Below are 24,364 nucleotides of genomic sequence, written 5' to 3'. Positions count from 1 at the left end.
TCAAAGCCTTCCTTACTTTTTTTTTCTGTTGATGTTGAACCCACATCTTTTCATCAAGCTAGTAAAGATGATAGATGGGTTGAAGCTATAAAACATGAAATTGAAGCACTGGAGCAAAACAACACTTGGTCTGTAGTTGACTTGCTTGTTGGTAAAACGCCCATTGGATGCAAATGGGTGTATAAAATAAAGTATAATGCATATGGTACTATAGAAAGATTCAAGGCTAGATTGGTTGCTAAAGGCTTTACACAGTAGGAAGGGTTAGACTTCCATGATACTTTCTCTCTAATTGCTAAGTTGACTACTGTGAGGGCTGCCATTGCCACTGCTGATCTCAAGCACTGGCCTATCTTTCAAATGGATGTTCAGAATACTTTTTTGAATGAAGATCTTGAAGAGGAAGTCTACATGACTTTGCCCCAAGGATTTAGTAGCCAGGGGGAGCATAAGGTTTGTAGGCTACTTAAATCCCTATATGGGCTTAAGCAGGCTTCTAGGCAATGGAATGTGAAGTTGTCTCAAGCCTTGTCTTCATCTGGTTTTAAACAAAGTAAGCATGACTATTCTTTGTTTACTAGAAATGTGGATAACAAATTTGTTTTGATTTTGGTCTATGTAGATGATCTACTTGTTACAGGAAATGATCTACAGGAAATTAAAAATGCACAGGAGTCTCTGCATCAACACTTCAAATTGAAAGAACTTGGAGAAGTCAGATATTTCTTAGGCATAGAATTTGCTAGAGCAAAGGAGGACATTCTTATGACTCAAAGAAAATATGCATTAGAGATGATTTCTGATGCAGGTTTGGCAGGTTCTAAGCCTAAAGAAACACCAATGGAGCAGAACTTGAAGCTGACAAGCACTGAGTTTGATACTTGCTTAGACACAAGTAAGGGAGATGAATTACTGGAAGACAGGGGGAGTTATCAAAGGATCATAGGAAAGCTTTTGTATCTAACAATAACAAGGCCAGATATCTCATACGCAGTACAGTCACTAAGCCAGTTTATGCATACACCTAAGAAATCTCACTGTGAAGCAGCACTTCATGTAGTAAGGTACATCAAGAAGCAACCAGGGTTGGGGTTGTTAATGTCAAGTGGCAGCAATGCAGAAATAGAAGCATTCTGTAATTCAGATTGGGCATCATGTCCTATGTCAAGAAAATCTGTTACTAGATACTATGTTAAACTTGGAATTTCAACCATATCCTGAAAAGCTAAGAAGCAGCATACTCTATCTAGAAGCTCAGCTGAAGCTGAGTATAGGAGCATGGCACACATAATAGCTGAACTTGTGTGGTTGAAATGTCTATTAGAAGAGCTGAGTGTAAATCTAAAGTTGCCCATGAAGTTGTTCTGTGATAATAAAGTAGCATTGCAAATTGTTGTAAATCCTATGTATCATGAAAGAACAAAACACATAAAAATAGACTGTCATTTCATCTGAGAGAAGATTCATGGAGGGATGATCAAGACTTCTTACATTCCTAGTGAGGAACAACTAGCTGATGTGTTGGCCAAAGCACTAGGACATCAGCAACATGCAACATTAATCTCCAAGTTGGGAATGAAAAGCATTTTTTCATTCTCAACTTGAGGGAGAGTGTTGAAATTAGAAGTTGTAAATAGTTGTACATTTATGTATTTATATAGTACTCTTCTAGAAGGTGATTAGTTAAGGAAGTTAGTAAATGATTAGTTATGTTAGTTAGTATAATAAGGGGTGTATAGTTTATTTTACAGCTAAGCAAGTAACATAATAAACGGTTTTCTTATTTTTCAATTTCTTTCTCTCTCTAACGTTCTCTCTGTTCTTTCTCTTGCTCGAGCTCACCAATGGCGGAGCCTAGGGCTAGATTTCAATAACAAATAATAGGGAAAAGTAAATTAGCCCAGGAACTGTAATAAAAGGGAACTTATAATATGGCATAAAAAATTTCTCGATAGTGAGGTTCTATTAGTTTTTACACCTAAGGCATGCTTTTGATATCTTGCATATTATTGGTGGTAAACTGTAATAATTCCAAACAGGGGCGGCCCGAAGAGTTGGGCCTTAAATTTTATTAAAAAATATTTATTTATTTATTTGAAGTCTATTTTTCTAGCATTTTTTAGATACAAAGTTATTAATTTTTTTTTTTATAATCAATAACTCCTAATAAGTCTTTCTTAATTGACAATATGCCTAATCCATTTAGCCTTTCTTGAGACATTATTGATCTTAAGTAAGATTTTATCAATTTTAATTTTGAATTTCTTTCGCTGAAGCGACGGTAACAAGAGTTATTAACATTATTCCATAAAAAATATAGCCATTGAAAAAAGAATCAAATCTTTTTATTTGACCGATTGTATAAATTAAACTATTACTCCCTCCGTTCCAATTTATATGAACTTGTTTGACTGGGCATGAAGTTTAATAAAAAAGGAAGACTTTTGAAATTTGTGGTCCTAAACAAGTCAAAAAGGGGCCCAGGTGCAAAGGTTTCATCATAGTCGATTCCTTCTTGTTGAGAGTAACCTTGAGTCACTAGTCTTGCTTTATTTCGAACGACTTGGCCTGATTCATTTAATTTATTTCTGAACACCCATTTAGTCCCAACAACAGAGGAGTTTTGGGGTTTTGGAACTAATTCCCAGACTTTTGTTCTCAAATTGATCTATTTCTTCTTTCATAGCGTTGATCCAATGAGAATATTTAGAGCTTCATCAATCTTCTTGGGCTCAATTTGAGAAATGAGAGCTATATGAGACGTATTCTTTTGTGATCTCCTGGTAGTTATTCCTTCTTGTGGATCTCCAATAATGAATTTGCGAGGATATCCTGGTTCGTTCCTCCATTCATTTGGAGTATTCCCAGAAGATATGTTAGTCGATTGATTTGGTGGAGATAAGTCATGATCTTCTGAAGGAGCTTCAACTGGTTGATTTTGTTGATTAGCTGACTTAGTTTGATGATCTTTTTCCTACAATAACAGATTTTGGAGCACACGAAATTTCCTCATCTTCAGGAACATGTTCATTCCTTGGGTGAGAGTTAGTATCAATAAAAACAACATAAATAGATTCTTCAATGCATAAGGTTCTCTTATTGTAAACTCTGTAAGCTCTACTAGAGGGAGAGTAACCAAAAAATATACCTTCATTACTCTTTAGATAAAACTTGCCCAGATTATCCTTACCATTGTTATGTACAAAGCATTTGCATCCGAAAGGGTGAAAGTAGCCGATGTTTGGTTTCTTACCATTCCATAGTTCATAGGGAGTATTTTTGAGAATAGGGCAAATGAGACATCTATTAATAATATGACACATTGTACTTATAGCTTCTGCCCAGAAATGGTGAGGTAAAGAGTTCTCCACTATCACCGTTCTTGCCATATCCTACAAGGTTCTGTTCTTTCGCTCTACTACACCATTTTGCTGAGGAGATCTAGGTGAAGAGAAATTATGAGATATTCCTTGATCATTGCAAAAAATTTCAAATGCTCTACTTTCAAACTCTCTTCCATGATCACTTCTGATTGTAGAGATATAATAACCTTTCTCACGTTGAACCTTCTTACAAAAGATTTCAAAATTTCCTAAGGCATCATCTTTATGACTGAGAAATATAACTCATGTAAATCTAGAAAAATCATCTACAATAACAAAAGCATATTTCTTATCTCCAATACTAGCAGTTCGAGTGGGCCAAATAAATTCATATGCAGTAGTTGAAGAGGTTTAGAAGTACAAACAATGTTTTTAATTTTGAAAGAGGATCGAGTTTGCTTTCTTAATTGACATGCATCATAGATATGATCTTTTGAAAAATCTAGTTTTGGAAGACCAATGACAAGGTCATGTTTTGAAAGTTTTTGAATGGTGTGTATGCTTGCATGCCCAAGTTTTCTACGCCAAACCCAGGGATCTTCAATTATAGAATAAAGACAAATTTGATCCCTAAATTTTCTAAGTTTTTGATAGTATAGACATTTCTGTCCCTATTGCCAGAGAGAATGATATTACCTGATTCGTCTTCTATGAACCAGCCATGTTTCTTAAAACGAACCTTATAGTCATTGTCACATAGTTGACTAGTTATTACACCCCGCAATATTACGTCCTGCGGTATTAAGTTACAACAGTGTTTTACCCAGCAGTATTACATTACGAAAATGTTACGCTTTACAGTAATAAGTTACGATAATGTTGCACCCTGTAGTATTGTATGTTGAATTTGTCGTAAGGTAATTGACATTAGTCCAATGAAAATATTATTTGGAGATTATAAGGATTATGTTATTTCACAGGTGATGAGTAAATTCGTGAATATGGAAGGGGAAGCAAGTCAAAGAAAATGAATTTTCGTCGAAGTTTGCCGATTTGGTATAAAATACGGGTCAAGTAATAATACCCGATAAATATAAACTAGTATCATGCGAGGTACCATATGACCACAGTAGTATAATATATAAAGTATATATGTAGTATTTTAAAAATAAATAGAATTTTAAGTAATTTATGGTAATTTTTAAATTATGCGAGTAATTGATTAATTACCGGGTAACATAATATTACCTGGTTAACTAATAAGTGGATAAAATTATCAAAATCATACCCCCAAGAAACGTGGCAGCTTCCCCCCCTTAAGGTGACTCACTATACACCTTTACATGTGGCCACCTAAGATCAATTTATGACATTAGTATGAATTTGATTTTCAATTAGAATCAGAAACACTTTCTTTTCAACATTTTCAAAACCATTTGAACCAAAAAGAGTTCAAAACAAAGTCTCTTTCCAAGACTTCAAGAAGCAGAAACGTTTTCTTCCTAACAATTCAATCCAAGAAACATTGGAACAAAAGTTTTATGTTTAAATTCTTTCATCAGTCCAAAAAAAACGTGAAAGCAGAATAAATTTCGTCCCTATTTCGCAAAAGCAGTTTCGTTCAAATAATTCCGGGAATATGTATGTTAAGACTATCCATTCTTTCTTTTGGCATGATGCATATGATACGAGCGAAACGTGCAAATGCACAAATCCTATGAATGATTCTATTCATAGAAGTATTAGAAATATCTATGTTCTTGAATTTCCATGTGTCATAATATTTTATCATTTGTTCATGGATCTCAGAAAAATACGAAAGTTGAAAAGAGGTTACTTTATGATATTACTCAAAGGCAAAGTGGTCTTATGACAATTCCGAAAGAATTTATTAACGTACTTTTAATGCATTGCATTCATGTGCATTGACCCATGACCAGATGGCGTTATATACGCGTATATATGTATGTATATGTATATGGGATATGGGAAAAGGTTACAACTTTATATACACACCACCACCTGATCAGCTAGTATATGATGATGATGTTGCCCACAGTGGCTTAAATATAATTCAAACGGTGCTATATACACGTATATATGTATGTATTCAAATGGCATTATATACGCATATATATGTATGTATTCAAACAGCATTATATACGCATATATATGTATGTATATATATGTATGGGATATGAGAAAGGTTATGGCGTTATATATGCACCACCACCTGATCAGCTAGTATACGATGATGATTTTGCCCACAGTGGCCAATATGATATGATGGGATGCCCTCAGAGGCTGATGATGTTATGAAACATGTACCTATGCATGACATGACAGTCATACGCATATGCATGACGCTAAAAGTAATTTATGATTTGCAAAGTTATTCAGACTTACAGGTTGGGTCATGTACTATATATTTCTTCCATGTCTCTTATGTACTTATTTATATGCCTTACATACTCGGTACATTATTTGTACTAATGTCCCTTTTTCCTGGGGACGCTTCGTTTCATGCCCGCCGGTCCCGATAGACAGGTCGAGAGCCCTTCAAGTAGGCTATCAGCTCAGCGGAAGATGTTGGTGCGCTCCATTTGCTTTGGAGTTGCTTGTTTGGTTAGTATGATTTAGACATGTATTGTTTGGTATGGTGAGACTCTGTCTCGACTCTTATGATATTTATGTATTCTTAGAGGCTTGTAGACATATGTCATGTATGTGAAAGATTGTACGGCCTTGTCGTCCTGTATTTTGAGTTGATAAATGATTATGTTGGCATATTAGGCCCGTATGTCACGTGTATATGATGATGTAATAAGAAAGATACGTTACGTTGGTACTCGGTTGAGTAAGGTACCGGGTGCCCATCGCGGCCCATCGGTTTGGGTCGTGACAAAAGTGGTATCAGAGCAGTTCTGTCCTAGGGAGTCTACAAGCCGTGTCTAGTAGAGTCTTGTTTATGGGTGTGTCATGCACCACACTTATAAGCAGGAGGCTACAGGGCGTTTAAGACTATCACTCTTTCTTCTTACTCTAGATCGTGTGGTAGAGTTCACTTATAAGAATTCAAGTTTCGAGCTTCTATTTTTATTTGTAATAAGATGATGCCTACGTTCAGAAAGATGATCGATAAGAGATATAGTTGTGGAAGTGTTGAATTAGAGGAACTCGACTTTGTATCATGCTTATGATAAGTAAATATGAGGTCTTCAGCAGATCATGTGCGTATTAAAAGGTGTAAGACTCTTGATAAGGAGCCTTAAAGCAAGAATGCATATCCACCTTTATGGTGAAAGACAATGAGAGATTAAAAAGATAAATACAAGTTTCAACAAGCAAAAAAATCAAGATGAAGAAGGGTACGAGGCGCCTAGTTAATGAAGGTTAACAACGTTTATAATTGAGGTAGAGGAATATAAGCTTTTTGAGTTATATTCAACAGTAACAGAGGTATGTATAATGGGCCACACCCATCTCAGTTATACCATATTGGGGGCTAACAAGTGTAGATTAAGAAAAATGATGGGATATCATGATCCAGAGGGGGTTAGAGTGGCCCAAAATAGTGAATGGATTGTTTGCTTTAGTTGACATTTCTGAAGGATATTGCAAATGCGCTAATAGATCTCCTTGTGAGACACCTAGATGGTGCACACTAAAATATTAAAGCTAGATGTGAGCACTGGAAGCCTTAAAGGAATAAATATTACCTTAGTGTGGCTTCAGCCCTAAGCAAAGAAAGAATGTTAGGCAACTACAAGAGTCAAGGGATGGAGCAAGTGGAGCCAAAAGCAAAAGAATGTTTTGTTCGAGTTTTCAGAGTAAAGCAGTGGACATAGATAATTAGCGGGAGATGAGAAGAAAGTTAATAAAGCATTATGAGTAAGATGTGATACACGGATGACAACGGTAGGTCAAAAAAATGATGACAATATTACAGAGTTTACAGTCAAGTGAAGGAAAAAACAAAAAATGATAGGCCTTGAGACAATAAAATAATATAGGCCATAAAGTCATATCCTCATTTCAAGAAATAAGTTTGTGACTCCAACGTGACTACCAGAGGGGAGAGTTAATCTCCAGAGTAGCAGAAATCAGTATGAACTAGTAAACAAACTAAATATAAATTAAGGACTGAATGATTGGAAAGTACTCGGCATCATAGTAATTTCAGATTTTGTTCCGGTGGTAATAGAATGGACCATAGAAGAAGATTCATGATGAATTCTGAGAATGGTCATTCAGGGAGACGTTTCCCTAGAGCAAGCAATGTGAGCAAAGTTAAGCTTAAGAGACTGTATGTGCCAGTTACGCTAAGTGTCACCCTCGCGAGTAAGGGTATTTGTCATCCTTGGTACAGAAGGATTGCCGCAACACGAGTAAGTATCATTGATGTTGAGAAACAACATCAAAGATGAAGAGGTACAACATCTATAGGTATATCCTCGTGGCTTTGGCTTTTAGTACACCCTAAAGGGGGGAATATGGTGTGATGTGGCATTAAGTCAGAGTTAAGTGGTTCTAGTGACTATGGAGTGGTAAAGGAAGAATGCGATAAATGAAAGAGGAATGAGATGACACTTATCCAAATCTTATAGATACGCTACGATTCAAGAATATTGTGCAAGCACGACGTCAAAGAAAGGAAGTGAAAATTCCTGCCCGAGCTGTTATTAATAAATAAAGAGCCAGTGCGAGACATAAGTTAAGACAAAGGAAATAACCCAAGAAAGATTACGAGGAATATTGGTATGAGAATGGGCCAACCAGTAGTTAGTAATTGGTTAGGAAGATTCCAGTTATGGAAAAATAGGAGGTTGCAGACGAGTCATTAGATCGTGTATGATAAACATAGTAGAACCTAACATGGAAAAATTCAGCTTCGAAGAATATCATTATAATACTTGAGATATATTCAAACAAAAGTCGGGATAGTTAAAGCTACTGTATGAGTGTTACGGGGATTAAAAAAAGGTGCCACTAGGAAGGCAGTCAAAATATCAGTTTAGAAGCAACTATACAAGCACAAGGGCATAGAAGTAAGCAACTACAGATGATTATAGGCAAGTAAGGACATCAAAAAGGTTCGTAATAACCCCACAACTTTACGAGAGTCAAGGGTTCTCCCTAAGTACTACAACGAAAGACTACCTGAGGAGATAAGAAACAAGGCTTCAACCTAAACAAAACTACCTAAAGAGGAAATTGTCGTGTAACAACAATCTCGCAACAACATTGTAAGCATTCCAAAGGAAAGTGTCACCTACCGTGGATAATGAACGGGAAGTAAGAATTAAAAGTAATATTCGAGATCATACGAGTTGTATGAAAACTTTACAAGTGTGGGCACTAAGGTGAGTTAAGTATGGACGCAACAAGGGGCAGAAGGACCAGGAAAAGTAATAGCTTGCGTTGAGAGAAAGCTAAGATGGAACGAAAGAATTATTTGATCAATGATCCAGAGTTAGTACGTGATGGATACACTCAAGATTTTGGAGCATTATCCAGGCAGCATATTTGTTGACAATCATACAGCCATAGAAGACTCCAGTATAAGTTAAAAAGGAAGAATTGAGCCCAGGGCATAGACAAAGGATTGAATTGTTAGAAGATTGTATCATGGATATTACATAACGCCCATGAAAGGCTAAAGTAATAATTAATACTAGGAGCCGCAGGTCGGAAGATATCTTAAGCCTATATAGAGGCTGATCAGAAAGAAGATGAGACTAAAGAGTTACATCGACTAAGCAAAATAGGAGGGACCAAGGGAATTATAGACTTCAGGATCACTCTTAAGTAGTAGAGGTATAGGAAAGATAGTACAATAGCCATATTTTATAATAGCTCTATGATGAAGCTAACTGAAGAGTACCGGCCTCAAAAGAAGTTAGTAAGAAGCTCCCACCGGATTGTGTATGCACCTGAGGTGTAAGAACTATAATAGAGCTTCAAGTTATGGACGTGAATTATACCTATGTGGAAGAGAGGTCATGAAAGAGATAGAAGATACGACGCGAGATTTTAAGATAAGAAAGGTAAATGTGAACAGCGTACGAGATACTCAAGGCAGAATATGTGAATAGTCCATACTTCGGATAGAAGGCTAGAAGTGTTGGGATTCATTATCTAATAATAATAGCGGCATCATTAGTAGCATACCTTCCAGCCTTTGGTCTAGATATCGAAAAGCTTGACTAAGAAAGTAAAGAAGAGTTAGAGACGATGTGATGTCTCACTTGATGTTCCGGAATAACATAAGGAAATCTATGGTGCAAGCAAGTTGAAGGAAAGTTGCGAATAGTATAAATAGATATGTATAGGTCGCAAGCTAATGTATGGTAGAGCGACAAGGTTTTAGGAAGACAAGAGTAAGGATAAGAAAAGGCGAGAGAGAAGGTGACGAGAATGGATAAGTCCTCGGGATTAAGCCCATGAAAACAAGAAGAGTTGATGGTTTCTCTAAGTTATAGAAAGCTCAGTATAGCCTGAATAAACTCAAAGGAGTCTAAGACTAGTAGCATTTAGAAAAGATGGAATACTGCCCTAATAGTACAATGACAGTGTAATTGTGATGAATAAAGGATGACGTTTAGGCCTTCGAGTGAGTAATGATTTGAAGAGAATTTCATGGATTGTACGAGATTAAAATAACCACATAAGTGAATCACATTGGGATGCTATAAAATACGGTCGTTGAAGTATAGTATCACCCCTAAGTAAATCAGGAAAATCACTTTAAATATTCCTCGATGGAACGTAAAGCCCTAGTGGCAAGGTATGACGTAAGAAGTTTCAAGTTATCAGTGGTATATTGTAGATTAATATTGAGGCGAATCAATAATGGATGGAAAAAAGTCACAAAGTATGAGATGAGATTAAGCCGCCATTCTTAAGACGAACGGTAATGAAGGAGCATTGAAGGATTGAGATTTATACCCAAATGATAGGAAACAAAAGTAACTGAGAGCTTGGTAAGCATACCTCAGTAGAGGTAAATTGAAGTAAAAAAAATGTATGATATAACCCATGTAAATGCAGTAAAGTCATATGAATGGATAATCAGATCTATGAAATATGATATGGCCATACTCGCAAGTTATACAAAGTATCGAGCAAAGGACTTCAGTATACCTATAGAGGCCTAGAGGGGCATCCTATTAAGCCTTGTATATATAAAGTAAGGCCTAAAGATCGACTAAAAGATAAAAGGAAAAAGGAAAGATGAATCGCATAAGTGCACCTACAAGTCAGGGTCATACAGGCTGCATGACAGGAGGTAACAGAAGTTGCAAGATTAGGAAGATTTCGACCACAGGTCATGATATGAGCAAAACAACTAAAGGGGGAAATACCCTAGACTTTGGATTTATTCACAGAGCAAATGCTTGAATGGCAAGAATAGTATTAATGTATTCACAAGAGCTATGAGTTACGAAAATGATAAGAGCATCAGTCAACATTCGAGGACGAATGTTTCAAAGGGGGGAATGATATTACACCCCGTAATATTACGTCCTGCAGTATTAAGTTACAACAGTGTTCTACCCAGCAGTATTACATTACGAAAATGTTACGCTTTACAGTAATAAGTTACGACGATGTTGCACCCCGTAGTATTGTATGTTGAATTTGTCGTAAGGTAATTGACAACAGTCCAAGAAAAATATTATTTGGAGATTTTAAGGATTATGTTATTTCACAAGTGATGAGTAAATTCGTGAAGATGGAAGGGGAAGCAAGTCAAAGAAAATGAATTTTCGTCAAAGTTTACCGATTTGGGATAAAATACGGGTCAAGTAATAATACCCAATAAATATAAACTAGTACCATGCGAGGTACCATATGACCACGGTAGTATAATATATAAAGTATATATGTAGTATTTTGAAAATAAATAGAATTTAAGTAATTTGTGGTAATTTTTAAATTATGCGAGTAATTGATTAATTACCGGGTAACATAATATTACCCGGTTAACTAATAAGTGGATAAAATTATCAAAATCATACCCCCAAGAAACGTGGCAGCTTCCCCCTCCCCTAAGGTGACTCACTATACACCTTTCATCGGTCCAAAAAAAACGTGAAAGCAAAATAAATTTCATCCCTATTTTGCAAAAGCAGATTCGTTCAAATAATTCTTGGAATAGGTATGTTAAGACTATCCCTTCTTTCTTTTGGCATTATCCATACGATACGAGCGAAACGTGCAAATGCATAAATCCTATGAATGATTCTATTCATAGAAGTATTAGAAATATCTATGTTCTTGAATTTCCATGTGTCATAATATTTTATCATCTGTTCATGGGTCTCAGAAAAATACGAAAGTTGAAAAGAGGTTACTTTAAGATATTACTCAAAGGCAAAGTGGTCTTATGACAATTCCGAAAGATTTTATTAACGTACTTTTCATGCATTGCATTCATGTGCATTGACCCATGACCAGATGACGTTATATACGCGTATATATGTATGTATATGTATATGGGATATGGGAAAAGATTACAGCGTTATATACGCACCACCACCTGATCAACTGGTATATGATGATAATGTTGCCCACAGTGGCTTAAATATGATTCAAACGACATTATATACGCGTATATATGTATGTATTCAAATGGAGTTATATATGCATATATATGTATGTATTCAAATGGTGTTATATACGCTTATATATGTATGTATATATATGTATGGGATATGGGAAAGGTTATGGCGTTATATACGCACCACCACCTGATCAGCTGGTATACGATGATGATTTTGCCCACAGTGGCCGATATGATATGATGGGATGCCCTCAGAGGCTGATGATGTTATGAAACATGTACCTATGCACGACATGACATTCATACGCATATGCATGACGCTAAAAGTAATTTATGATTTGCAAAGTTATTCAGACTTACAGGTTGGGTCATGTACTCTATATTTCTTCCATGTCTCTTATGTACTTATTTATATGCCTTACATACTCGGTACATTATTCGTACTAACATCTCTTTTGCCTGGGGACGCTGCATTTTATGCCCGCAGGTCCAGATAGAAAGGTCGAGAGCCCTCCAAGTAGGCTATCAGCTCAGCGGAAGATGTTGGTGCGCTCCATTTGCTTCGGAGTTGCTTGTTTGATTAGTATGATTTATACATGTATTGTTTGGTATGGCGAGACTCTGTCTTGACTCTTATGATATTTATGTATTCTTAGAGGCTTGTAGACATATGTCATGTATGTGAAAGATTGTACGGCCTTGTCGGCCTATATTTTGAGTTGATAAATGATTATGTTGGCCTATTAGGCCCGTATGTCACGTGTTTATGATGATGTAATAAGAAAGATACGTTACGTTGGTAATCGGTTGAGTAAGGTACCGGGTACCCATCGTGGCCTATCGGTTTGGGTCTTGACACTAGTGCTGAGAAGATTGTACCCGAGTTCATCCACTAAGTAAACTTCATCCACATCACATGTAGAGCTTAAAGGAACCTTTCCAGTACTAATAACATTTCCTTTGGATTTGTCACCAAATGTAATTGTTTCTCCATCTAGCTTGGTGATTGATTTGAATAATTGTTTGTCACCCTTCATATGTCTGGAACACGCGCTGTCGAGATACCATTTTCCTTTTCGATTCTTCTTGTGGTGTTCTTGCAAGACATGATTACTTATTTTTAGGTACCCAAGCCTGCTTGGGTCCTGACTGGTTAGATTTTTTAGTTTGATTTGAAGATTTTGGTCTCCAAATCCACCTCCTGTTGTTTTTGAACCTGCAATGATTTGAGGCGTGACCTCTTTTGCCACAGTAGGTGCAAGGTGAGTTGTTGACATTTCTAGAATTATTCTCAGCTCTAATTCTGTTCCTGCAATTATTAGTGTTATGCCCATTTTTATCATAGAAGGTGCACGCTATTTTATTTTTAATAGGAACATTTTGAACTGAACTATAACTAGAAGATTTTTGTAGACCATTCAATTGAAGCCTGAGTTCGTTTACTTCTTTTTGATGTATATCACTTTCAACTTCGCATATTTCTAGTTTCAGGGCGCAGTCCTTCTTTTCTCTTTCTCTTTCTCTTTTGATTTTGACTTTTCTGAGTTCATTTACTACTCTTTCAATGTCTGCAAGAGCAATATCAACAAATTCTTGAAGTTTATAACAAGATGGACATAAATGAGTATGTACTTCACTAGTTCCTTCATCCAACGGTGAATAGGGTCTTCTTGAATCATCTTCTTCTTCATTGTTGTATGTCATTAGTGCAAGTTTATCTGGTTCTTCATTGTCGCTAAGATCCATAAAACACATATTGGCAATTTCTTCATGATCAAATTCCTCTTCGTTGCTCCATGCTCCAAAAAGTTTTCTTCTTTTGTACTTTCCTACTATGCTTCCTTTTTAATTCCGGACAGTCATCTTGGACGTGTCCGAGCTTTCCACATACGTAACATCTTCCACCATTTTTATCTATTTCATTGCTCTCCCTTCCTTTTCTAAATTTAAACTTACCTCTACTATAGTTTTTGTTTCTTCTCATTAAGTTGGTCATAACTTGCGAGAGCATTGCAATGTTTTCATCTTGTTCTCCTCCTTCTACTTCATCTTCATTTTTAGGTTCAGCCATAGTTGCATTGAAAGAAACGGTTTTCTTTTTCTCTTGAATTTGTCTATAGAGATGAGTTTTCTCAAAAGCAATCAAGTCGCCTCTGAGTTCATCATAGGAGATTTTGTCCAGGTCTTGACATTCTAGAGCGATAACCTTTGGTTGCCAAATTGTAGATAGACTTCCGAGGATCTTTCTAACCTGTTTGCCACTTTTAATAGGCCTTCCAAAAGATTTGAGGACTCCAAGGACTTTGTTGAATCTAGAAAACATTCTTCAACAGATTCTCCATCCTTCTTTTGGAATAATTCATATTCCCTAACCAGGAGATTTATTCTAGTCTCTTCTACTTTGTTGGTTCCTTCATAAGTGACTTCCAGTTTATCCCATATTTCTTTTGCAGTCTCACAACTGGATATTTTTTCTTATTCTTCTCCACTTATAGTGTTTTACAATAGATTTTTTGCTTTTACATTCACAGTGATGATAGCAGCTTGTTCATCAGTGTAATCGTCCAAATCCAGAGGATCAGTTGATGTGATGATTTCACCATTTGCATTTTTTGTTGGAGGAATTGGAAGATTTTCCTTTTTTATCATACGCCATACTTTGTTGTCGTATGACTTGGTGTATTATTTCATGCAAACTTTCCAATGTGAAAAATGTTGACCATTGAAGTAAGGAGGTCGAACTTGAGAGGTTCCTTCTTGAAAGAGAGCACCAACAACAGTATCGGATCCCATTGATCTTTTTCTCACTAGCGGTAAAGCACATATTGTGAGCCTTGCTATTATACCAATTGAAAGTACAAGGGGGGTGAATTGTTTCCTAATTAAAATTTAGTCGACTAATATGAGTATTAGTTGACTAACCACGAGACAGAAAGAGTAAAAGCAGTAAAGAGCAATAGTAAGACACAAAAAATTGATACTAGTTCGGTACCGTTGTGGCACTTAAATCTAGTTCCCTTGGGTCACAAGGGTTCCCTTAAGATCTTTGAATAAATTTACATGATTGATGGTATTTTTGTGTTTACCACCAATATATAGAATCAGCAGTTGAGTTCTAATCATGTGACATAACTTTCTTTTGTACTCTAGATCTCTCTATCTTTTTAGACACTGATAACTCAGAATTACAGTGTTTGAACTAAGAAGTAGACAGATTTGGAATACTCTTTTTGTAGTTGCGTAGTCTTCTTCTTGAGAGAGCATCCTTTTTATACCGAAGAAAAGAGCCGTTAAATCCTTTTGAAACGGGAGGCATAAGATCTTTAATTAAGGGATTTGACCCAAGAGATGCATCTTTGAATCTTGCTCTTTGACTGGCCCAGATTCGAATGTGACCTTCCTTGTCACGGCTGAATTCAAGGAGTGATTAATGGAGAGTGTATTCTTTGAAACTGCAATGATCAAGATTGGTAATCTGAGTTCCCTTGATTTAGCCAATCTTCTTCTTGATTGCCCATTAATATTTGTAACTGAATCTTCACTCAATCCTTGATTAGGGACGAGTCAATCTGCCTCTTAATGATCATTAATGTAGTATCTAATTCTTCCTTCTTCCTTTATTTTGAACCCAGTAGCAATCTTGCTAATCATCTTCATTCTTTCCTTTTTGTTTTCCCTGAAAATATAACATAAGATAATATTGTCATCATTGAAACTTAAACTTAAAACCTATCAATCTCCCCCTTTTTGATTATGACAATCAAGACGGCGTAAACAAGTTTAAAGAAACTTAAGATACTTCCCTTTAGGAGTTGCTCCCCCTAAGCTAGTGCTTCCCTTGGATGAATTGTTTTATGTTTGGAAAGATGTGCTCATGTCTCCCCTTGAGTGTTTACTCATATTTTTCCTCCCCCTTTGACATCAATCAAAAAGGAATGAGTACCATAACATATAGAAACACAGAGCAATATAATAAACATAGTAAAGGGGTTAGAGTTGTATAGCCTTTAGTAGAGGGTGCTAAATCAACCTTCATAACTTCCAGAATATGAGAGATAAGAATGCCATAAGGCAGACAAGCAGCAGAAGAGGAAATATCCCTGATACTCTCAAGCATGTATTGACGAATCCACACAAACCAATTAAGACGCTTGTTGTTGACCAGACAACAGAGGACAAAGACATTTCAAGTAGACAATGAACTTAGGGACCCAGAACTAGGAAGTAAAGTAGTAGCAATCATGTGGGACAAAACCCGGTGTTCAAATTTTAGATTTTTGGGGCCAATGTCAGGGGGATTATTAGACAAGAAGGTTTTTGCTTCTTCAAGAGACACGTAAAAGTCTTTGGGCCAAGATTTTTGGACAAACACATCATACCCACTAAAATTTGGAAGAAAAGATCTTTTCAAATTGGTAGGAGTCCAACACAATTCTAGTACGTAAGACCATAGACTCTAAGTCATCCTTATCATTTACAAACAGATTTGCATAAAACATTCTCACATGTTCTTCATACACAGAATTTCCAAGAGTGTCAAACATAGGGGAAAGGTGTTGGAAATCAAAAATTTCAGTAACATCACAATGAAGACTTTGCATAAGAGAGAGTCCTACACATCGTCCATAAGCCATGGATTTTGACTTATAGGACTCAAATCTTGCCTTTTCACTAGGGCCATAGAAGATCAACTTGTCTTCTGGACCAAAATCCAAGCATTCTACCTTGCCCTTTTTGCATGTAGCCTTCTGGCTAATGGGTTGATTTACAGATGAGGCACTGCTATCATTATCAGTCTTGAGAAGGTCTGAATCAGTAGATGATTCTGCATCCACCGTTCCTTCTGTATTGAGAGATTTTTGAAACCTACGGCTTAGCCTGGTTATAGAGGAAGGATTTCTTTTGGCCATGGAGAAATCGGAAGGGTGTTTGGTAGGGAATGAGAAAGGTGTTTTGGAAGATGGAGATTTTTTATCAAGGATTTGAGAAAAGTGAAGAGGCTTCTTGGTTATCGGAAGGGTCAAATACAGACGGAAGTGATGATTCTGAATGACTGCAAGTAATAATGATACTTTCACAGAAAAATTGAATAGTACACGAATAATTAAGGAAATAAAATATACTAAAAACATATAGAATAATTTAACTAATTAAACAAGCAACTGGTTTACAAATTTGGCAGAATGCCAATCTTTTTACGAAGGATACAGAGTCTTTCTTCTAAAAGAGGTTCAGTAAAAATATCTGCAAGTTGAGAATCAGTGCTAATGAATTCTAATGCAATATCATCTCTTTGCAATATGATCACGAATAAAATAATGTTTAATTTCTATATAATTCACTCTAGAATGATGCATAAATTTTTTTGATAGACAGATAGCACTGGTGTTGTCACAAAAATAGGAGTAGCAGTAAGACATAAATCATAATCATGGAGTTGATGCATGATCCATAAAACTTCTGTACAGCAACTTCCAACAGCTAGGTATTCTGCTTTAGTTGTTGAAAGAGCAACACAATTTTATTTCTTGTTGTGCCAAGATACTAAGCCATTTTCCAGTAATTGACATGTCCCACTGGTACTTTTCCTAACAGTTTTGTCTCCTGCAAAATCTGCATCTGAAAAGCCTCTTAAAGAAAAATTGTTAGAATGATCATACCATAGGCCGAATTCAGAAGTACCAATTAAATATCTAATAATGCGTTTAACATCAGTCAAATGTGATTCCTTAGGAGCTGACTGAAATCTAGCACATTTACATACACTAAACATAATATCTGGTCGACTAGCAGTTAAATAAAGTAGAGATCCAATCATTCCTCTATACATGGTTTCATCAACCATTTTTTCCATTGATGTCATCATCTAGCACAGTAGTTGGACTCATAGGAGTACCAATAGCCTTAGCATTTTCCATTCCAAAGTTTTTGATAAGCTCCTTGGTGTATTTAGATTGGCTGATAAAGATTCCTTTAGGAGATTGCTTGATTTGAAGTCCAAGGAAGAAGGTTAGTTCTCCCATCATGCTCATCTCAAATTCACCTTTCATGGAACGAGCAAATTCTTCACAAAGAGTAGTGTTAGGGCTTCCAAAACTAATATTATCAACGTAAATTTGAGTAATGAGATTACCAGAATTTGATTGCTTAATAAAAAGAGTTGTATCTATGTTACCTCGTTTGAAACCTTGATTCATAAGATAAGAACTTGGAGCTTGTTTGAGACTGTACAAGGCTTTAGTAAGCTTGTATACATGGTTTGGAAGAGTGGCATTTGCAAATCCAGGAGGTTGATTTACGTGTACTTCCTCATATATAAAACCATTTAGGAACGCACTTTTGACATCCATCTGATACAGTTTGAATCCTTTGTGGGCGGTAAAAGCAAGTAGAATTCTGATGGATTCAAGTCTTGCCATAGGTTCAAAGGTTTCATCATAGTCGATTCCTTCTTGATGAGAGTAACCTTGAGCCACTAGTCTTGCTTATTTCGAACGACTTGGCTTGATTCATTCAATTTTTTTCTGAACACCCATTAGTCCCAACAACAGAGGAGTTTTGGGTTTTTGAAACTAATTCCAAGACTTTTTTTTCTCAAACTGATCTAGTTCTTCTTTTATAGCGTCGATCCAATGAGAATCGTTTAGAGCTTCATCAATCTTCTTGGGCTCAATTTGAGAAATGAGAGCTACATGAGACTTGTTCTTTTGTGATCTTCTAATAGTTATTCCTTCCTGTAGATCTCCAATAATAAATTTGTGAGGATATCCTGGTTTGTTCCTCTATTCATTTGGAGTATTCCTATAAGATATGTTAGTCGACTGATTGGTTGAGATAAGTCATGATCTTCTGAAGGAGCTTCAATTGGTTGATTCTGTTGATTAGCTAACTCAGTTTGATGATCTTTTCCTATAATAACAGATTTTGGAGCACACGAAATTTCCTCATCTTTAGGAACATGTTCATTCCTTGAGCGAGGGTTAGTATCAATAAAAACAACATGAATAGATTCTTCAATGCATAAGGTTCTCTTATTTTAAACTCAGTAAGCTCTACTCGAGGGAGAGTAACCAAGAAATATACCTTCATCACTCTTCGGATCAAACTTGCCCATATTATCCTTACCATTGTTATGTGTTGATACCCAATTTTTTCCTGTAAATTTTTATATGCAAAATACTTTCAAAATAGCATACGTATGCATATATAAGCATGTCCAAGTGTTTTATTATTTTTCCAATTTTTAAAAGATTTTTAAATCAATTTGTCGCCTTATTTTATCAGAAAAAACCAATAATTATTTCCTAAATTATCATTTTTAGTAACTCCTTTATTGAATTCGCATATTTATACCAAAATATAGCTAAGGTAATTTTTGAACATTTTTTACATATTTATTTAGCTTTTTAAGTTAAATTGCATATAATTGTAATTTTAGCCTATTTTAAGATTTAATTGTGTTTATAATTACAAATTTGATTTCAGTATTTTTAATTTAATATTTACATATTATTAATCGATTTAGTACCTTTAATTTATTTCCAGAAATTATTTTACTATTTTTGTAAAATAAATAAGGGAAAATGACTATTTAAATGTTAGCCCAGTTTATTTCAATTTTAGCCTTATTTGAGCCCAAATGAACCCAATTCCCAATCTCAATTCCCCAACCCAATTTTAATTTAAACCCGCCCTTGACCTGATTAAATCCTACCCAACCCAGACCCCTCTCATTCTGGCTGTTGATCTCTGAGATCAACGACCCCTATTCACTCTTACCTTTTTTTAACCCAAACGACCACCCTAACCTTCTCATTTCTTTCCTACCATCCACCTCTGAACTATCAAACTCTCTCAAACTCTCTTAAACATTCCCAAACCCTAACCACCTCTTACCACCACCTCCACCTTGAAACCCACCGGAATCCATGGTTTCTCAGTCTATGGGAGTCTTATACTCACCTTCTCTTACTCCCACGTGCCTGATACCTGAAGATTCGAGGCCTGACCTCGAAGGTTTGCACCTAGACCTCTGTCGATTCAAGGTTCCACGACCATCTCCGGCTTTACTCCGGCGTACCATGATGGTTTGAGCCTGATTCCGACCTCTCCGACTCAGATCGGTGACCTTTCAAAGCCTATCTCACTTCTAGGGTTCTTTTGAAACCCTAACCCTTTGAGGTTTTCTCCGATTTCCTTAGATCTGTTGTGTATCTATGCTCTCCTTGAGTTTTCAAACCATTTCCCTAACTTTTCTTTCAAAAATTACTTTCAAAACCGTTTCGTTTCCGATCTAGGGTTTTCTGAAAATGTTTAAGTGTTTCTCTGACTTTCTCTCCTTTGTCTTTTGTATTTATTTGCCTCTACTGTGTTCTTATGTTTTCTTCTAACTTGTATTTTCTTCTACTGAGTTTTTACACTCCGTTCTTGTATGTTCTTCTACTGAGTTTTTACACTCCGTTCTTGTATGTTCTTTTACTGAGTTTTATATACCCCATGCTTGTATGTTCTTCTACCATGTTTTCCATACTATGCTCTCATATGCTTTTCTATTGTGTTCTTATATTTTTCTTCTTCTACTATGTTCCAGCATGTTTCTCCTACTGTATTTTCCTGCTAAGTTCTTAAGTTTCCTTATTTTCCTTCTATTAATCCATGTTTAAGTTTCTTCTGAAAAATCTCTTAAGCATGTTTCTTTTACTGTTCCTATCAGTAATTTTCTTTTGAGTGCTTCTACTGTGTTCTGAATGTTACTTTGCTATCATGTTTTTCTCATGAGTTTCTGTTGATGAAAGAAGCATGCAAGAGGTTTCAACTCTGAAACCTCTGAGCCTGTTTCAACTACTTGCCTTCTCATCTCTGTACTTGATTCAGTGTGAAAACCCTAGAATTTGGGGGTTCCGCCAAGCTTGATTATGTGATTTGATTGAACTTAGGGTTTATTTCAAAACCCCTAACTCTTTCAGACTCATTCCTTGCTTTCATATAACTCTGACCTTTTGCTTAACTTTTCTATACTGGATTTTCTATAGTCTTTACAATGACACTATCGTCTTCCTTCATGCTTAATATGTTTGTATGCTCCTTATATATGATAGACTTCCCTTTAAAATAGCTTCTGAATTTGTGATTAGTTCCTACTTCCCTCTTAATATGGGTCTAATTGATTCCCTTTCCATTGTTTGCTAATTTCCCTTAAGTTAAAAACATTTCCCATCTTTTGACTCGGTTCATTCATACAAAATCTTAGACCCTTTTGATTTACTGGTTGTTAACTGATCTACTTACCTTATTCGCACAAACCGTGTATTTCAAAAACCCTGTCCTTAAATAACTTTTATGTATTCACCCCTAATTGCCTACTTTGCACAAAGTGTTTGATTAATTTCTTTCCTTAATTGGTTTATACCCGTTTGAATTTGAATCTCTTAACTAAAGGGAGTCTTGTGTAATTGATTGACAATAAGCTCTTCAATTATTTCTTACCTTATTTCTACTTGGTTTTTACACTATAAAAGGGCACAACCTTTCTTCACACGGGAGACGACACAATTCACAATCTCTTCTGAACTCTTACTCACATAATAGAACTCTCTCTTCTTGTCTGCACTAAGGTTTTTACCAGACTACTGCATTTTCTCTACTTGTTTCTTTGAATTTGGTATATCCTAATTTCAAATTTCAGCATCCCCACAATGTGTTTACTTACAGCTTTCTGCATCTATGTCTACTTTACTACTTCTGTAGAGTTAAATATTTAAACTAACATGTTGATTCCCTTTTGCTTGTTTCTGCTATGAATCCTTATTCCCTATTTCCCTTTATGTGCTTTGAGTTACAGTTTAGGACATGGAAATATACAATTTATTGTCTATGGATTGAACTTGATCCCTTAGGGGATCCTAACCTCTAAACAATGTGTTCCAGTAGGCTTATGGGTGTACCAGCATCTCCCATTGTTGGGTTATGCCCACTAGCCTGCTTTTTACCTCTTGCAACTCCTCATTCCATATATCCCCATGTGTGTTGTTTCCTTTTCCCTTTCCCCCTTTCAGAATTCTACACTTACAATCTCTCTTAGTTTCTAAGTTCTGCCCCCTCTTGTGAGCCTTGCCTTGGGACCTTGAGTTCCCTTTGAACTTGGACACCTGAGGGCTGGCCCTTCCACACTGCACTTTGGCTTAATATTGTGATACATTTGGGTGTAAACACTGCCTGGAGTTCTTATGAAACTCTTAGGGAACTCTGACATACCCAAATGGGAGAAAGGCTTTGAAACATGATCTTTGGAGTTGGTTTACTTCATACTTCAGACAGGAAGTCTGAATCAGGCTCTCCTTGGTTGTAATTTTCAATTTCTGATGTATTTTTCTTTATTTTATTTGGACTGTAATAACTTTTAAGGATGGTTAGTGAAAAGGGAAGGGTAACCATGTATGTAAAAGGAGTAGATATCCTGCTCATAGGGAATTTCTTATTTCTGCATATCACATAGATATCCTGCCTATAGGAATTCTGATGTAGATACTATACCTATAAGGAATTCTGCACCCATATAGATATCTTGCCTATAGGTTTCTAAAATTCTGCATTCATATGGATATCCTACCTATAGTTAAATTTTTGCATCTCTCATATAGATATCATGCTCATAGTTAACTGGAAATCCGAATCCTGCATATGCATCTATCACTATGCAAACCTGTTTATAGGGATTAAACAACTAACTGCATTTAGATATCATGTTCATAGGCTTAAACGAAGTACAACATTTAGATGCCATGCCTATAGGATTTTTGCTCTCTTGTTATGTCTGTAAAAGTGTTTAAAATCAACAACGCCTAGAAAGCATGCCTATAGGAATTAATAACCAAGTCTGAAGCGTCTCACTCGTCTACAAATCTAAAATCATTGTCTAACGTCTACGGAATTTATAATCTTTTGTCAAAACTTGTCTTTCCTGAATAACTGACAACCTTTTTCTAAAATCAGTATACTTCATCTTTTTTGAAATCAGTAGATATCATGCCTATAGGTTTTCGTCTAACATTTGGGCAAGCCATAGGGCAGTTTATAAATTGAATAAGATTTTATTAACTACAACCAGCAGGCAGGCCTGATTCGGCCTTCTTATCTGAAATATGCAATAAATCAGTCTGCCCCAACTGTTAAGTTTAATCAGACCCTAATCGGTACGTGTAAGACATGATAAACTATATGCTTTTCTTTGATTTAAGGAGGTCTGTTTGAGCCCTTTTATCTATTTATATGCTTCCCCAAACTTGTTATATGTGTTTTTTTTGTCGCCTTAGTATTTTACCTTTTGAAACCGCAAATAAGCCCAATACCTCCTCTCTATAGGATTAGTAGTCCCTAGGTGCCTCCGGGGTTGATAGTATTAGGGCGGGTAATAGCATGCAATAAGTAAACGAGACCATTATGCACTTTAATACCTTAACGGGGTGGGAAAGGTAGATATGGATATGATGACCACGCAATAACATCACGTGTAGTCCCTCACTGAGGAGTGATTACCGGATGTTGTGTGGGGTGATCCATATTATTAATAAACCTAGGACCCCCCTTCCCTTTGTTTTCTTTGTTTCTTTTAAATCTTTTTAAAACCATTTCTTTTAAGAAAATCAACTCTTTTAGTTTCTTTTCTTACTTTTGTTTATTTGTAACCATTACGTGAAAATCCCCTCTTATTTAAAGCATTTATTTGCCTATGTGTTATTTGCACTTAAATCAGTTTGGCCGGGAACCACACTAGTGGATCCTGAGGGGTGCCTAACACCTTCCCCTTGGGATAATTTCAAGCCCTTACCCAATCTCTGGTTACTCAAAACAAACCCCTCCTAGTGTCCTAATGAACTTTAATCATTAGGTGGCGACTCTTCAATTCAAACCCAATTCCCAAAAGGGAATGAGTTGTCCTCCCAAATATCACAAACCCGATTTTCACGAGAAAAAGGGGGCGCGACATTATGAACAAAGCATTTGCATCCGAAAGGATGAAAGTGATGTTTGGTTTCTTACCATTTCATAGTTCATAGGGAGTCTCTTTGAGAATAGGGCGAATGAGACATATGTTAATAATATGACACGATGTACTTATAGCTTCTACCTAGAAATGGTGAGGTAAAGAGTTCTCCACTATCATCATTCTTGCCATATCCTGCAAGTTTCTATTCTTTCGCTCTACTACACCATTCTGCTGAGGAGATCTAGGTGAAGAGAAATTATGAGAGATTCCTTGATCATTGCAGAAATTTTCAAACGTTCTGCTTTAAAACTCTCCTCCATGATCACTTCTGATTGTAGAGATATAATAACCTTTCTCACGTTGAACCTTCTTACAAAAGACTTCAAAATTTGTTAAGGCATCATCTTTATGATTGATAAATATAACCCATGTAAATCTAGAAAAATCATCTACAATAACAAAAGCATATTTCTTACCTCCAATACTAGC

At 36.0% G+C, this 24,364-nt stretch overlaps 1 protein-coding gene across 1 annotated transcript; it reads right to left on the bottom strand.

Annotated features, from left to right (window-relative positions):
- Positions 1–2,680: 2,680 nt before the first annotated feature.
- Positions 2,681–14,538, bottom strand: LOC138884206 (uncharacterized). The gene is made up of 6 exons (XM_070165264.1): positions 14,393–14,538; positions 14,141–14,350; positions 13,846–14,042; positions 13,305–13,730; positions 12,717–13,198; positions 2,681–2,974 (listed from the first exon to the last, which is right to left on the bottom strand). Exons 1-6 carry the CDS (start codon positions 14,536–14,538, stop codon positions 2,681–2,683), a joined length of 1,755 nt encoding a protein of 584 aa, XP_070021365.1.
- Between the last annotated feature and the right edge of the window lie 9,826 nt (positions 14,539–24,364).

This window comes from Nicotiana sylvestris, chromosome 2 (assembly GCF_000393655.2).
Source record: "Nicotiana sylvestris chromosome 2, ASM39365v2, whole genome shotgun sequence".
Lineage (NCBI taxonomy): Eukaryota > Viridiplantae > Streptophyta > Magnoliopsida > Solanales > Solanaceae > Nicotiana > Nicotiana sylvestris.
This window is presented reverse-complemented; position numbering and strand designations above follow the sequence as displayed.